Genomic DNA, 16,473 nt, shown 5'->3' with positions numbered 1-16,473 from the left:
TATTTTATCCATTTGCGTACAACCAAAGATGCTAAAAATACAAATAGGATGTAGATCTACATGTTGTAGCGAACAACACAGATCACCGACACACAACATGTAAACATTGCGACGTCATCGGAATGTGCAAAACTGTACTTTGTACAACATTGTTTATTTATCATACGCACGGAATAATGTCTGTTATTCAAATGACCAGTAGCCAGAGACTATAATAGGATTACAGTTTATTCCGTTTTCAAAACAAAAAAAGTAATTTAGATCGCTGTTTGAGTAGTATTTATTACCGTTAAAGACAATATAAGGCATGGAACTTAGCTATTCCATCAGCTGTATTTAACAAAAAAACAAGGATATAAACTTATTTGCTCGAAGAATAAATGGCAATATTAAGTCTTTTTGTTTAAGTAAGTACATACATGTATGTAGACATTTTGATATGTAATAGTAATTATTTTAATGTTAATGGAGGTGTCTACACAAAAACGTATAAGAATGAAGACCAGTGAGTTACTGAATAAATATTTTTTTGATTATTCACGATTGTAATTTATTTCCAGTTAGCTAAGAGGCTGCTTATTGTGACACCGCCGTTTTCGTATGTACAGTAAAACCTTCTGATTTACTTATTGTTTTGTCAAATTTGATAAGTGTAAATGCTAGATATTGATCTGTATTGATTACCAGGATGAATATTTGGTAAGGTACAAGTCTATATCAGTTCACTATCCTAAGAACTTGTACAATAGATGTACGCATATGAAAACTAGCATGTTCTATCTACCAGCCATTGAAAACAGCATGGTATCACGTGTAAATTGACACATGCGATCTACCTGGAATTAACTCATGAGAACTGGCGGAAGTGTTGTGTAACTGACTGATCATCCACAAAACACGTGCCGTTTGTTAGGGGATTAGATAATATTTGTTTACCATACATATTTAATTACATGTATAGATGCTTTTAAATTGTATATGTTATATTACTGCCTTAAAATCGACATGACTCACCATAAACTAAAACGTAAACAGGTACATGTAATTGGTAAAAACTACCATACATCTACGTATACATGCAAGTCATTGAGAAAGTTTAACCATTTATTTTATAGTTTATTCTTAAAACTATTGACTTCATACAAAACGTAATGCTAATTTCATATCATATAAATGCAAACCCTGCTGTATTTGAGTATTTGAGTTAAAAAACATGAGTTAAATTTAATGCTGGTTTGGATAATTGAACAAATATTTGAACGAAGATTGGAGGAAATATTTATTGAAACAAAATGGAGACAATATCTGTTTAAAATACATAATTGAATCATAAATGAATTTTATTGAACGATTTATTTTGGTTTCGTAATAATATATATTTTATTGTAATATGAGATTGTGTGATCTAAGCATAATATATGTGAGCACCAAATAGGCTAAGGTGACGACATATATTTACCTAATAAAACAGGTCAAGATGTTAGTAATTAACTCTATCGTCCCAGTTGGAGGCAATTCGATAATCAAGGAAGATCCGTGTGTCCAATATAGCAATAAATAAATGTGTTTGTGACAAGAGTTTCCTGTGTAAATGTATCGTTGGATATATACCGGTAGATCTTGAAGTACATTAAACGGTACATGTCGGTACTTGCGCGCCACGTTAGTTCATGCAACACATCCGTAGCATATGTGTTTTCTACACCTTTTGACGATACCACATTAAAGGAATTGCGATTTTCAGTGAAAGTGTATTTTTTCTATATTATGAATAAAGAAGAAGACGTAGAATGTGACTCTTTATAGTCCTAATCCGCCGTCTACTTTCTGGGTGGTGACAAAAATGACCTATTATATGTCAATGAAATACTTCAGTAACCAGGATCCCGATTTGTGCAATATTCTATATAATTTACGGAAGTCGTGTGATAATTTTTTTTTGTAAAAAGAGCGTGTGAAGTTAAGAATTAAGATGTATTTACAAAATATGAATAAATACAGAAGTCCAGCTTCCACGGAGAAATACATTATGATAACGTTAAGTATGCGGCGATTTGGTCTTTCGCAAACATAACTTATATATCGACACGTGCCAAGTACATTTTTGTACATGTAAAAGTCTAGTTGATATCAGGAAAGTATTCAATCTGTGGTGTTACGACCGTTAAAAATCTCAAAGAAAGTTACATTTTATGGCAAATCCGTACGTACCAGTCTACGTGATACTGATACAGTCGCCATCTTTGTTAAAGCTTGACAGACGTAGCAACAATTGCTAAGGAAGCAGAAAGGGGCGTGGCTAAATGGTCGTTTGGCGATAGGTCAATTGACCGATCGCCAAACTCCGCCCACAATTTTTATTGGCCAATCACTTAATTTCTCTATCATCCTCCGCGACTAGGATAAGTTCTGCTTTTGCTATGTCTGTCAAGCGCACCGTTGCTACGTAGAGTATTGCTATATACTAATACAAAAATATAGTTATTATAGGCTAATAACGATAGAAACACAAAGGAAATGTGAGCTAATAATGTCTGTTATTCAAATGACCAGTAGCCAGAGAGTATAATAGGATTACAGTTTATTCCGTTTTCAAAACAAAAAAGTAATTTAGATCGCTGTTTGAGTAGTATTTATTACCGTTAAAGACAATATAAGGCATGAAACTTAGCTATTCCATCAGCTGTACTTAACAAAATAACAAGGATATAAACTTATTTGCTCGAAGAATAAATGGCAATATTAAGTCTTTTTTGTTTAATTAAGTACATACATGTATGTAGTCATTTCGATATGTAATAGTAATTATTTTAATGTTAATGGAGGTGTCTACACAAAAACGTATTAGAATGAAGACCAGTGAGTTACTGCATAAATATTTTTTTGATTATTCACGATTGAAATTCATTTCCAGTTAGCTAAGAGGCTGCTTATTGTGACACCGCCGTTTTCGTTTGTACAGTAAAACCTTCTGATTTACTTATTGTTTCGCCAAATTTGATAAGTAAAAGTGTAAGATATTGACCTGTATTGATTACCAGGATGAATATTTGGTAAGGTACAAGTCTATATCAGTTCACTATCCTAAGAACTTGTACAATAGATGTACGCATATGAAAACTAGCATGTTCTATCTACCAGCCATTAAAAACAGCATGGTATCACGTGTAAATTGACACATGCGATCTACCTGGAATTAACTCATGAGAACTGGCGGAAGTGTTGTGTAACTGACTGATCATCCACAAAACACGTGCCGTTTGTTAGGGGATTAGATAATATTTGTTTACCATACATATTTAATTACATGTATATATGCTTTTAAATTGTATCTGTTATATTACTGCCTTAAAATCGACATGACTCACCATAAACTAAAACGTAAACATGCAATTGGTAAAAACTACCATACATCTACGTATACATGCAAGTCAATGAAAAAGTTTAACAATTTATTTTATAGTTTATTCTTAAAACTATTGACTTCATACAAAACGTAATGCTAATTTCATATCATATAAATGCAAACCCTGCTGTATTTGAGTATTTGAGTTGAAAAACATTAAAGTTAAATTTAATGCTGGTTTGGATAATTGAACAAATATTTGAACGAAGATTGGAGGAAATATTTATTGAAACAAAATGGAGACAATATCTGTTTAAAATACATAATTGAATCATAAATGAATTTTATTGAACGATTTATGTTGGTTTCATGATAATATATATTTTATTGTAATATGAGATTGTGTGATCTAAGCATAATATATGTGAGCACCAAATAGGCTAAGGTGACGACATATATTTACCTAATCAAACAGGTCAAGATGTTAGTAATTAACTCTATCGCCCCAGTAGGAGGCACTTCGATAATCAAGGAAGATCCATGTGTCCAATATAGCAATAAATAAATGTGTTTGTGACAAGAGTTTCCTGTGTAAATGTATCGTTGGATATATACCGGTAGATCTTGAAGTACATTAAACGGTACATGTCGACTACTTGCGCGCCACGTTAGTTCATGCAACACATCCGTAGCATGTGTGTTTTCTACACCTTTTGACGATACCACATTAAAGGAATTGCGATTTTCAGTGAAAGTGTATTTTTTCTATATTGTGAATAAAGAAGAAGACGTAGAATGTGACTCTTTATAGTCCTAATCCGCCGTCTACTTTCTGGGTGGTGACAAAAATGACCTATTATATATCAATGAAATACTTCAGTAACCAGGATCCCGATTTGTGCAATATTCTATATAATTTACGGAAGTCGTGTAATAATTTTTTTTTTGTAAAAAGAGCGTGTTGAGTTAAGAATTAAGATGTATTTACAAAATATGAATAAATACAGAAGTCCAGCTTCCACGGAGAAATACATTATGATAACGTTAAGCATGCGGCCATTTGTTTCTTTCGCAAACATAACTTATATATCGACACGTGCCAAGTACATTTTTGTACATGTAAAAGTCTAGATGATATCAGGAAAGTATTCAATCTGTGGTGTTACGACCGTTAAAAATCTCAAAGAAAGTTACATTTTATTTAAAATTAACGGGGTTTATACTATCAATTCACCACTGACTGTAAATATTTAAAAATAAATTTAAAATATATCACAGGCAGCTATTTCCATTTTCTACTGTTTACATCGCATTTACTAATAACTAGTAATTGATTCTGAAAGAGTTGAGTCTGTCAGTTAAACGGGAAACTATATCTTACAAAGAGTAGGAGATGAATGTATCTTACAGTTGTGAATATAATAATTTATGATAAATGTGGGTTATCAATTATTGTTGTAAGAATAATTAATCATATCGACAATCTTGTTTCCTAATATATCCAAAAGATAATTATCTATCTATTTATTCTATTGTAAACAATTCTGTGAATTATGAAGCCTTCTTTTATATTTGTTCATCAAATTATTGACAGTTTTAAATGCAAATAATGCATATTGATTGATTATACCAGCATTATCCAGCAGAATACATGTACGTTAGACCAAAAAGAAAATATGTCAGTTTAGGGTTACCCGACCGACCCTAATCTATTTTCCCCGACCCTAATTTTGTTTCCACTATTCTACGAAAAAACATTTAAAAAGTCGGAATTTCGATCTAAGACTCCGGTTCCGGCCATCATTTTAGAGTGAAAGACATTAAAATGAATTCTAAAAAAATCCTCCCGACCGACCCTATTTTTTTTCTTTTTCTTTTTTTTTTGCCAATGTAACCCTAAACAGACATATCTTTTTGCCTAATATAAAGTTAATCTTTAAACATGAACATAGAGTGATTAAAGTTTATAAAGCTGCTTTAATGTCGACAGTTTTGTGACAAAAACACCAAACTGACACTAGTTCATGTACCACGTGATACCCGATAATGTTTGTGCGGGACTGATATCTCCAGTGGTTATGGAACGTAACCCTTTGTAATCTTCCCGCTGTAATGACGTAGCGGTGGATATAATTCTTTAGCGCCATTATCAACGGAAATAAGCAGCTACCTATTGCCGTCTCAAAAAAGGTGACAGAAATGTGACGGTGAAATACTGCGCCAACACACATAAATTCATTCCTTTAATATTTAAATCATTTTTAAAAAGTTGCCACCCTATTACATGTATGTAATTATATGATAAAGTTGATGGTGGTTATAATCCAAATTTGGACGCCATGCAATCAAAGATAATAAAAACAACCTACGCCATACGTCAACATGGTTAGGTAAGATAATATTGATTAATGAGTACATGTCATCGTATTTAATATTTAGACACACTGAACAAATGTTGACAGAGCATTGGTATATTATACTGAAATAAAATACATAAACATAATGGATAACCACCAAGGAAAAAGACAGAAAACGTTTCAATATCCCATATTTTATTAAAAGTTTTTGTAAGGTAACAACATTGGAACGATGATTCATAGATACAATGTAAGCCATTCAAGCCGAGCATTTAAATTAATCACAAATCATAATGAAAGAGTTTTCTTTCACGAACATATATCTAATTTGGGGATAAGTTAGCTATCGTACTAACAACCGATAATTTTACATTTTTAGCATTGCCTGTTCAAAAAACAGTATAAACTGAGGAGAGTGGGCCTGTACCCAATAAAAACTTTATATTTGTTCATTTTATTGTTTCTGTTCTGTTGTTTATATTGCCGTTAAATTACTATGTAATTGTAACAGAGCAATAAAGAATGATATAATAATTGAAATAAAACAGCTTTAACATTGCGAGCATAAAATCCGTATATAGATACTAGAAAGTATCATTCAACAAACCTTTAGTAAATGCCCACTACCTTTCCGAAACGGCTTTTAATGTTTAAGATAAGAAAGTAAAATGAGATTAATAATTTTAGAAAGACGCAAAGGTTATTAGCTTACCGCTTATACTACACTTATCATCGCATTCTAACAATTTATTTAAGATAAACTTAATGTTAATTTTCATAACGCGGGTCGTCTTATGTTTCCCGCCATCGTCCTTATTACTACGCATTAATTGACTTTCAACGTCAAACGGCGAAATTAATCAATCTGCACTGTTACTATATATCACGCATGGAATATTGCATTCGTTTGGTGTTGTAACCTCACCTTAGGCCATTAATACAAAAGTTCTTATATCCTTTTTGTTTTTAGGAAACCTTTAATGTTTGTTTTGGATGGGTAGTGGACTTTTAACAAAACAGCACACATATTATAACGATTTAAAAAATACAGTGTACTACATGTATTATGCTCATCTTTTTCTTAAACATGCAAATATTTGTCAGGATATTTATGGTTGAATAAATCGTTCATTTGACGTACTATTCTGGCTGGACACTTTGTACAACAAGACTAAGTTCAGGATGGTACTAATGGACGCCTCTAGTCCAATAACCACAATAACCACTGTCATTAAACTGTAAATAAATAGAAGTATTGATTTAAACATAATTTATTTGTTCAAGTACATGTATATACAATGGGAAGTTGTCCAACTTATAGGAGATTTCAGAAAAGATGGCGTGACGTCACAGAAAGTTTACATCCGGATCTTCAAAGGCACAAACACAGTATGGCGACTAATAAAAACAATAACAGATACGTACATCCCTGCTTCATAATCGATACTTTGACAAAAGTTTACACTTTCATACTTGCAAATTCTGATTTTGAAAAGTTTTCTCATTGTTTCACAAGTTATGGATGTTAACATTTTTATATTTTTATTTGTTTATTGCTAAATTTACTTGTGTAGATTTAGTGTCGAAGCGCTGCCGGGCCATCACGTGCACACGTACCCGATCATGTTCATATAATTCAGGTTGTGAAAAAAGTTGTTATGAATAGATGATTTATTTCAATGTATCATGTTTCTGTTATACATGAAAAGGCTGTTCACATCACGATATGATATAAACAAAACGTGAACCTTATGACCAGACCATGGACGCTCGTGCATGGCTTCGTCGCTGGTAGATCACCATAGGCCACAGCATTGTTGGGGAAATAAATCATATAAATGAAATGGACGAAATTCGGGTTCTCGGCTGTATTGTAATGGCTGCCGTGGGCTTGGGGTAACCTACGAAAGCAAATGTTTAATTTTGCACTAGTCGCACATCACACCGTAAGGTGTTTTATCAAGCAACACTTCGAAAAGAGTAATAGCTTATAATTATATGTTGGGAGTCTTTGAATTTAATTTGTAGTTTCAAGTTGATATTTGCAATATATCTGTCAATGTTTATGCGTAATGGCGACCGTGTTTTCTCGTAGCGGTCGGAAATGAAGTATAAACAGAGTAAAATATATGAATACCATATGTTTAAATTTGTATATTGTTGTAAAATATTTTTATTTACACCTATTTAAATTAAAATAACACAATAGTTCTCGGATTGCCGTACTATTTATTACAATGAAATGTAAACAAACAACGCAAACGGCTTTGTTCTCTCAATGTTTATGTGTACAGATAATATCTCTTTTTTCTCGTTCTCTTTGAAGAATTACATGATAGTATAGCGCGATATTTAGTATAGGGGTGTTTTCAAAATGGAACCACTGAATTGCGCTTATTCATATCCGCGCTAATAAAGATAATTTACATGTTTTTGCATTCACACTAAAAGCGGATTGCGAAGAATGTTTACAGTCAGTGACATCTAAGGTTGGATTTGCTGTCACTACCTTGTAGTAGTTTTTTGATCCTGTCCGTCCCATTACAGCTCCCTGTGATATGGTTACACGAACAGCCGTCTTCACACTGACACACCTGGCTACAGTCTTCACCGTAGTACCCATAGTTACAGGCTTTAAATAGACCAGACAATGATAGTACAAGTACATTCTGTAATAACATTATCTAGAAGGACATAGTTAAAGATTAGTTCTCGCTCGCGTATTTCGTATTTTCGTTTTTTGCAGACATGTTCTTTTTTCCTCCCATACACCTTTTTCAAATTTCCTTAATTATATGAGTTTTGAGCTTTGTGTTAATGCCAACATGGTAAAATACTATTATGGTATAAGTAATTAATCAATAAATTTACAATTTTGATTTACTGTTAGTTTTAAATAATTCTTAAAGAGATATATATGATATGATATATATAGAAATAAAAACATTAACGACTGATATAAATATATATATATATATATCTTTCAATATTTTTTGATGCGAAATACCTGATAAAACGCGAATATCTGAAATATATATTGTATTAGAGATCAGACTATGGTAATGACGCAGGAACTAGGTACCCCCTGAAGCAAGAGTTAGACATCAGTATTTGAACAGAGGTAAAAAATTGTCGCTTTTATCTGCATTTTGAGATGTTGTTTTGGATACTGACGTTTGGTACACGTGTTTCCGAATCTATCAGCCACACAATGATAAATAAATGGTTTTCGAGATGTGTGGCAAAAAACTGGACAGTTGTAACATGCCATCGCACTAAGGGTGCTACCGACGTAATTAGAACAGATGCTAGAAAAGAATTTCCATCGCCCATTAAGACATGATTAGGACTACATTACTCTATAATTATATATAAGGGTAGATTCACAAGAAAAATACTTCTCAGCCCCATCCATTTGCGTTATGAGTGTAAATGTGAAATCTCGGTGGTGTACGGCTCATATCAAACGAGGTGTATGGCTTAATTATGGTGACCTCGATATTAGTAATTATCATTAAGATAATAAAAGAGGTGTAAAATTGTATAGATAGTGTTTGTTTGATGAATATATCTATATTTTTCAGTCAAATGACCTATAATATTAGCGAATTTAAGAAAAAAAATCCCGACAATAGTACGTACATCTATAATACGTCTCCATCTGGATAGCAAAAAGTAGGAATGTTGAGAAACTTGACAATTTTTAATTTTTCACATATCTTATATAAGTTATTACAACTTTGAAAAGCCTTCTCGTAACATAGAATGACGGAACAGGAGACCATAGACAAAAACCATGTTAATAACATTTAATACAAAATTTATATCTTTAATAAAACCAAAATCTTTTGCTGGACTTTATTAATTGATGCACGTGTCTGAAAATAATTTGGTTTATATGTTCAGCATATAGCTCGCTGCCATATAGTGAAAATTACAGATATGTATCGAAAGGTAGGTATTGACAAAAAGGAACCCACAAGTCTGTTTCTCGATATCGTCGTTCGTTTATATTGGACAATAAAATGGAACTAGCAATTTCAAGTGCGATACAAATATTACGTACGTGCAGAAGAAGCCGCCGTTTACTAGTAAGATCAAATCGTCGTCTGAGTGCCGTTTATTACCGGATTATCTGTTTTGATATTTGCAGACATGTGCGCGGAAGTGAGGTCACGACCGCACTGCGCTTGTTCAGAACTTCTATTCTTTGTTTCCGGGCGGAATTTCCCGGGATAAAAATATATTGTAACCGAGAAAATCCCAGCTAGCAGGCAATTACGGCTCGATACTTGGTAACACAAACGAGTTCGGTTTTCGTATTTTTCACACATAAAGCTGAAATATTTATTGAAAGACTACTATCGAAATTTACTTTGATTTTGGAACTAACAAAAAAATGAAGTGGCCGTACAGTAAACAGACTGACTAGAAAGTCTGTTTCAGTACGGCACCGACGCACAACCTATGTTTAGGCCTAATTAAGATTTCAACGACAAATCCGATATACCGCCAAACTGGATATATCGCCAAAATCTAGGAAAACAGAAAGTGGCGATATAACGGGATTTTACTGTACTTATTACATTGAAAAAAAATGATAGGCACTCTCACACTTATGACCACAGATACAACTTAGACTGTTGATGAGGTTTACACGAAATAAGTTGAACTGGCTACATCGATGTCTTAACTTTGCATGTACACTATTTTTATTTCTGTCACCAAAAATTCAAAAGGCTGGATCTTTTTCGTCAGAATTACAATATATACAATTTTTAAAAGTTGCTTATGAAGGTGATGATCTAGTCGCTCCATCAAAGTCATTCTACATATCAGCAGTGAAGAATGTATAAAAGAAGATTTAGTCAGAAAAAGTCTGTGAAGAGGAATTTTATAATTGCTGTTAATTGTTAAAGCATACTTATTAGTATCGCCGACTTTTGGAGGGAGAATTGAATGGAGATAGTTTGGTGCTAAATTATTCTCAATATTTTAGACTAAACTTTAAGTTTTCTACATTTGCGTCTCTTACAAATTGTTTCAAGGCCCGTGTCCTAATATAAAGCTGAAACACTTACATTACATATGAAGGTAAACCAGTAATAATTCTTGCCGCTTCGCGTTGAGTTATTTATAAACTTCACAATGGATCAGATACCAAATATAAATATCTCTGTAAAACGCATTATCATCTAGACAATTTCGTGGATATTGAATACAAATGGATTTACAAATGATAACCTAATAAGTGAGTGGGAACGAAAATAGAATGTTTTGTACAAGGCTTTATGTTGCAATTCACTGATTATCAGAAACAAACAAACCTCAATTTTATGCATGATTGTAAGTAAATAGTTATCCATTTAGTTTTCACCATTCCATCACTGAAAAGATATGTAAAAGTAACTATAAGCCGTAAAACTCTCTTCAAACATTTGCTGCGAGCCTCACACCTCCTTTGCTATGTGCCATACACCATGGCGATTTGGACGAGCGTTTGACATAATGAGACGGACTAAGAAGTATTTTTTTCTTTTTTATCTACCCTTATATATAATAATAGAGTAATGTATACTAAATTTTGTATTTATGGGTGATGGAAAGTTCTTTTCCAGCATCTGTTCTAACGACAGGCGATTTACGTCAGTACCGCCCTTGTTGTGGTGCCATATTTACATATGTCAGGTTTTTTTGGCGACACCTCTCGAAAACCATTCTTAGCTCTATTCAAATCCTGACTTTCTCACTCTCGCTTCAGGGTACACAGTTCATACGGTAGAGATGAATATCTTAAAATATTGTAAATACAAATCATACGCCTAAGGATATTTCTCTGATAAAAGTCCAGACTACTTTGTTATGATAATTTCACCTTTGTAACCGCCTTACACTTTTACCTAGTCGAAAAACAAAGTTGTGATGTGTTATTATTATAGTTGTGATATTCCGTTATTACTATAAGGTTATAAGGTTTGACTCTGACCTAGGTAAGTCACAAAACTAAATTACCTTCTGCGCATGTTCGGCCTTTGAATCCAGGGGCACAGCTACACGAACCGTCCTCAGCATGACGAGTAAAACCATTATAGCAGGCACACACTTTAGTGCATCCTTTCCCATAATACCCCTCTGGACACCGTTTATTACAGTCTATTGCATGGAACCCAGCATTGCAGACACAGCCACCTGATCACGTTCAATGATGCATACAAATTATTTGAATTGGCTTTCCCTATTTGTATCTGTTGTGAAATCTTTAGTGTGATATATTTTTCCAAAGTTATTAAGAAATGTTATACAAAATATTTTTATAAACAATTGCAACTATGGCTTTAATATCTCTGCTGAAGAGACATTTGAGTTTTCTTTCAGGTCAAAATCCAGGCTTTTTAATTATATTATACAAGTAGTTTGCTATGTGGTTTTAAGCTAAGGATACTAAATAACTTTATTTGACATACTTGGAGTGCATTTTCCGTTAAAGGAACAGTCTGTATTACATAAAAGCTGAGTGCAGTCTTGTCCACCCGATGGGTAGTGACAGTTACACCTTCCCATTATGCACTGACCATGACCGGAACAGTCCTCAGGTTCACAGGTCGGCTCATGTATACAGAGTACCGTAGATACAGTACGTGGACATCGTCCTCACTAAAACAATGATACGGAAGTGAGAGCGTCTGTTCTTTTAATTAATTCATCCCATCTGAGCACATCATACTGACAAATATACAACGGGCAAACTGGTCGTCCCACTCCAAATGCGAAGCGATAAGCAGAGCAAACACTACCACTTTTATAGATTCTTTTGTGTCTCACCAGGGGATATAACCCATAGCCTTTCTCCCAAGAGCAAGCGTCTAACTCATGGCCAAAGGTGAAGCGGACATTAGGAAGGAGAAAGCCAGCTAGAAAGAAGAGAAACTATAGTATCCTATTTTTGGTCGCCTTTTACGGTCATTCAATGGGGACATCAGGTACCATTCTTACACCCTAACTGTATGGACAATATGTAGCTATCAAATGAGTTTGTAATAAAAATTTTAAAATGAGTTATAAACCCTTATATTTATTGGGTGTTTTTTGTATGTCAGTCTCACCAGATGTCAGGAGGGTTGTTGATCATCGTGTCATTTATCAGTAGTGACGAAGAGCCTCCTCCGTCTAAGTTCACGGCCTGTACCGCGCCAAACTTCAACAGAATATCAGCAAACTGATGCAGGTTAACTCTACAATAAGTCATCAAATCCTTACGCCGTTATAACACACATTACACTAATGTTATGTTGACAGTATTGTTCTATAAAATAAATCAACAAAGTATCTGTATCAGTATTATTTCCGTTCCCAAAGTAGAATTTAAGCTTGTAACATGACAATATGCATGGTCTCCCTTTGATTTATGGGTAATGAACCGGTCGTTACAATATGAATCATTTCAGTTTTCCGAACTAAAACTTTGACGCCCACACAAAGATGTCATCATGTTCTTCTAACAAATCAACATGATTCTATAATTGACAATTTCCATTGTAATTAATTGGGCTGAGTCCGAAATGTATAGTTTAGCTTCCATTTCGTATTGAATTTTATGAATTAATGAAAAGTACAATCATTTGATTATTAAGCACTGAAAACTTATGTGAATGGCGGAGTCTGAATACAAACATTACCCTCTTTCGTTCGTGTTTCCATCAATCTGTATCAGCATCACCCTGCCGTCTTTGTCGACAGCAATAGCTGACCTGGCAGACGGCGAGTTCGTGAAGTTGTACCTGGGGGCTAGGGTAAGAAAAACATTCATACGATGATATATGGATGCTAGGGTAGGAGAAACATTCATACGGTGATAAAACCCATGAGGAGCAGACTTACCGTGAACGAAACTTTTTCAGTTTTGTAAATTGTTTTATATAAAAGGATGTCGTTGCGTCATAGAATTTTCCAAGGTATCAAACTCATTCTTTTAAACAGTTAGCACACTGTGTTTTACTGCTCCGTTCACATAACGAATCGATTAAAATAGTGTGGTATCTATGACAATGACACGAAAACAAACTACCCCACTTAACATATTGACTAAGAAATGATAATGACGCTACTGATAATAGGATTATTTTCCCTTAACTTAAAGATGTCATTTAGTTACTTATTGTCTACTTGGGACATCTCTCATAAATCAGGCGATCTAATGTCTTACACAGCACAATTAATGTTGTTTTAAGACAAAATATGCATAAATTAAGTATATATTACTATTCCATTAAGATTCCTTTTAAATGCATTCATTCTTCGACAATTTCCTTGGAGTATCTGCGTATTTGGCCACATACCTTTGATTGGCGCGAAACATTCGTACCCCAAACTGTCGTTGACGTTAACTTTGCCGTCCTTGATAAGCCAGATCACTCCGCTGACGAGCTGGGTGAATTTTTTTCTCTTCATGTCATCCGGTGTTAGGTAACTACAGATGTATAAAACAATATCATCTCATAAGCATGCTTCATATCTGGTGGTGAACCATTTATTATACCAATATTAGGCGATATAGTAATTAACATGTTTACTGTTTTATTACATTTTCAAGTACCAACTTAAGTTCACACATTCGTATATCAAATACATGTAGTCATTATGTTTTCAAATCCACTGTTATTGCCTATTATTTTACCTATTCTCATATATAAATTCAGATCATAAATATTGTAAAAGTATCAGATGTTTATGTCGAAAGATTTTTGAAGATGAAAACAGGGACGTATATGAGATACAAATCCTTGATGAAAACAAGACCTAAAATAACCTTTTTTTTCTAGTTTTTGACTATTATTTTGTACATTTAATGTTTAACATATGTTCTTATATGAAAATAAAAGCATACTCAGTTTTCACACTGATGCCTCTGGAATGTACCAATCACCTGCTGGGAGAAAGCCGTGTCAACAAAAACGATAGCACAAAGGATTACAAACTCAACTGTGACTGTATAAATTATGGCTGCACCGTACAGGTTTGTCCTGCTATAGAATAAACTATTTACAGATGTATCCCTGTTATCTTAACAGCAAACCATAGGATGACTTTTAGTTTTGATGAAGCAGTTTAAACGACTAGAAACGATATATTTATGATTTTCAAATTGGTTGCGTTCTTAATTTTCGGAGAAGACGTCTAAATCTGTAATTGTATAATGGGGATTCCCTTTGATTAAAGTAAGACTGTTGTGCAATGAAAACTATATATTATAGGTTTCCCTCTGGACTACAACGGTCAATGATTCATTGAACACTCCCATTAGAGCCCTTCACAGACTTGTATATGTTACTTTGCAGTTTGTCTCGCGAGAAAAATTCTCTGACAAAAGATAATTAATGCTTTTAAATTGTTTTATATTTGCATCAAACATATTCTGATAAATGTTTCTGACAAAGTATATCAGTAACTAATACCAAAATTACCAAGTACATGTATTACTATAATCCAATCGACTTGATGTTAACGAGATCTAGAGAGTTCTATATGCTGGATGTTATCTTTCTTTTTTAATTATAGCAAAAAGTAAAGATTATACAAATATCACTTACCCTACAAAGATGTCGTCATTTTTCTTAATTCCGAAGTGGACATTTTGTATCCCACCAGAGTCACGAACGAACCTTCCATCACTAACAATATTTCCTGTAAACGATGATAACATTTTTTTCATAATGATGTGACGTGTGTTCTTTGAAGGAAAACAAGTAAAATGATCATTTCTGTTTTCAGCATTAAGACGTTTTTTTCACATAACAAATGCTACCAATGGCAACTTCTGTACAACTAAGATATGTTTCCTATGCTCAAAATAGAAATAGAGATGTTAAATTCCACTACAGTCAACTTTATTAGACATACATTATATATTTTTATCACATAAATTAATTGTATCTATTATTATTGAAAAATATGTAAATAAAATAATCGTTCACCCACTATGATGAAACGAGAATATTAAGTGAGCAAATTAAACAAATCAATTAGATTTATACTACAGATGTTGTTTGATGAACGAGTGATTTATGTTCAAATGTTACATACATGTACATGTTAATAGAGTATTTAGATGTAGATAATAAATGTGTACAATATGTATGTATGTGTGTGTGTGTGTATGTGTGTGTGTGTGTGTGTGTGTCGGTGTGTGTGTGTGTGTGTGTGTGTGTGTGTGTGTGTGTGTGTGTGTGTGTGTGCGTATGTATGTGATGGTGTGCATGTATGTATGTATGTATGCATGTATGTATGTATGTATGCATGTATGTATGTATGTACATATGTATGTATGTATGTAGGTAGGTATGTAGGTATATATATTGCATGAATCGGTATTTTTATGAAAATAAAAATAAAAGAAAATGCTCAAAAAATTTAATATTCTCATCTCTGAGTGGAAAAATAAAAAAATAAATAAAAAAAGTTAATTATATCTATATAATATATTTTTTTAATTTGTACTTTTCATATTCACGAATCAAAAAGAACTTTAAATATTTTATTCACTATACAAATACCAACATTTTAAGAATTAGAATGCTTAAATGCTTAGGTTTGAGTTTTACAAGCACAAATAAGAGCTGAAATGACTTTTGGACGTACTCACAAAAATCATATTTACATCTACAGCGCAGAGAAACAGTACACAAATTCGGAGTATTAGAAATGTTTGTCCATTTGAATGATTTTCACAGCCTAATTGATCAAGTCTGGTGGTTTGCAATAGATTACTGAAGA

The 16,473-nt window shown here is 33.2% G+C and overlaps 1 protein-coding gene across 1 annotated transcript; it reads right to left on the bottom strand.

Moving 5' to 3' along the window:
• Window positions 1–7,891: 7,891 nt before the first annotated feature.
• LOC138316751 (N-acetylglucosamine-1-phosphodiester alpha-N-acetylglucosaminidase-like) lies at window positions 7,892–15,425 on the bottom strand. The gene is made up of 9 exons (XM_069258409.1): window positions 15,291–15,425; window positions 14,588–14,626; window positions 14,040–14,170; window positions 13,380–13,488; window positions 12,807–12,935; window positions 12,688–12,722; window positions 12,168–12,353; window positions 11,716–11,892; window positions 7,892–8,335 (listed from the first exon to the last, which is right to left on the bottom strand). Exons 3-9 carry the CDS (start codon window positions 14,149–14,151, stop codon window positions 8,178–8,180), a joined length of 906 nt encoding a protein of 301 aa, XP_069114510.1. The 5' UTR covers window positions 14,152–14,170; window positions 14,588–14,626; window positions 15,291–15,425; the 3' UTR covers window positions 7,892–8,177.
• Between the last annotated feature and the right edge of the window lie 1,048 nt (window positions 15,426–16,473).

The sequence above is a fragment of the Argopecten irradians genome, chromosome 2 (genome assembly GCF_041381155.1).
Source record: "Argopecten irradians isolate NY chromosome 2, Ai_NY, whole genome shotgun sequence".
NCBI classification, from domain to species: domain Eukaryota; kingdom Metazoa; phylum Mollusca; class Bivalvia; order Pectinida; family Pectinidae; genus Argopecten; species Argopecten irradians.
The sequence above is the reverse complement of the archived record's forward strand: the minus strand, read 5'-3'. Positions and strand labels throughout refer to the sequence as shown.

Excerpts from the sequence above, each read along its gene's own strand:
- LOC138316751 (XM_069258409.1), bottom strand. The coding sequence starts at position 14,151 with ATGAAGAGAAAAAAATTCACCCAGCTCGTCAGCGGAGTGATCTGGCTT. Across the intron at positions 13,489-14,039 it reads ATGTTTCGCGCCAATCAAAG|CCCCCAGGTACAACTTCACG; the intron begins GTATGTGGCCAA and ends TTCTTACCCTAG. Across the intron at positions 8,336-11,715 it reads AGGCCGAACATGCGCAGAAG|CCTGTAACTATGGGTACTAC; the intron begins GTAATTTAGTTT and ends GTCTATTTAAAG.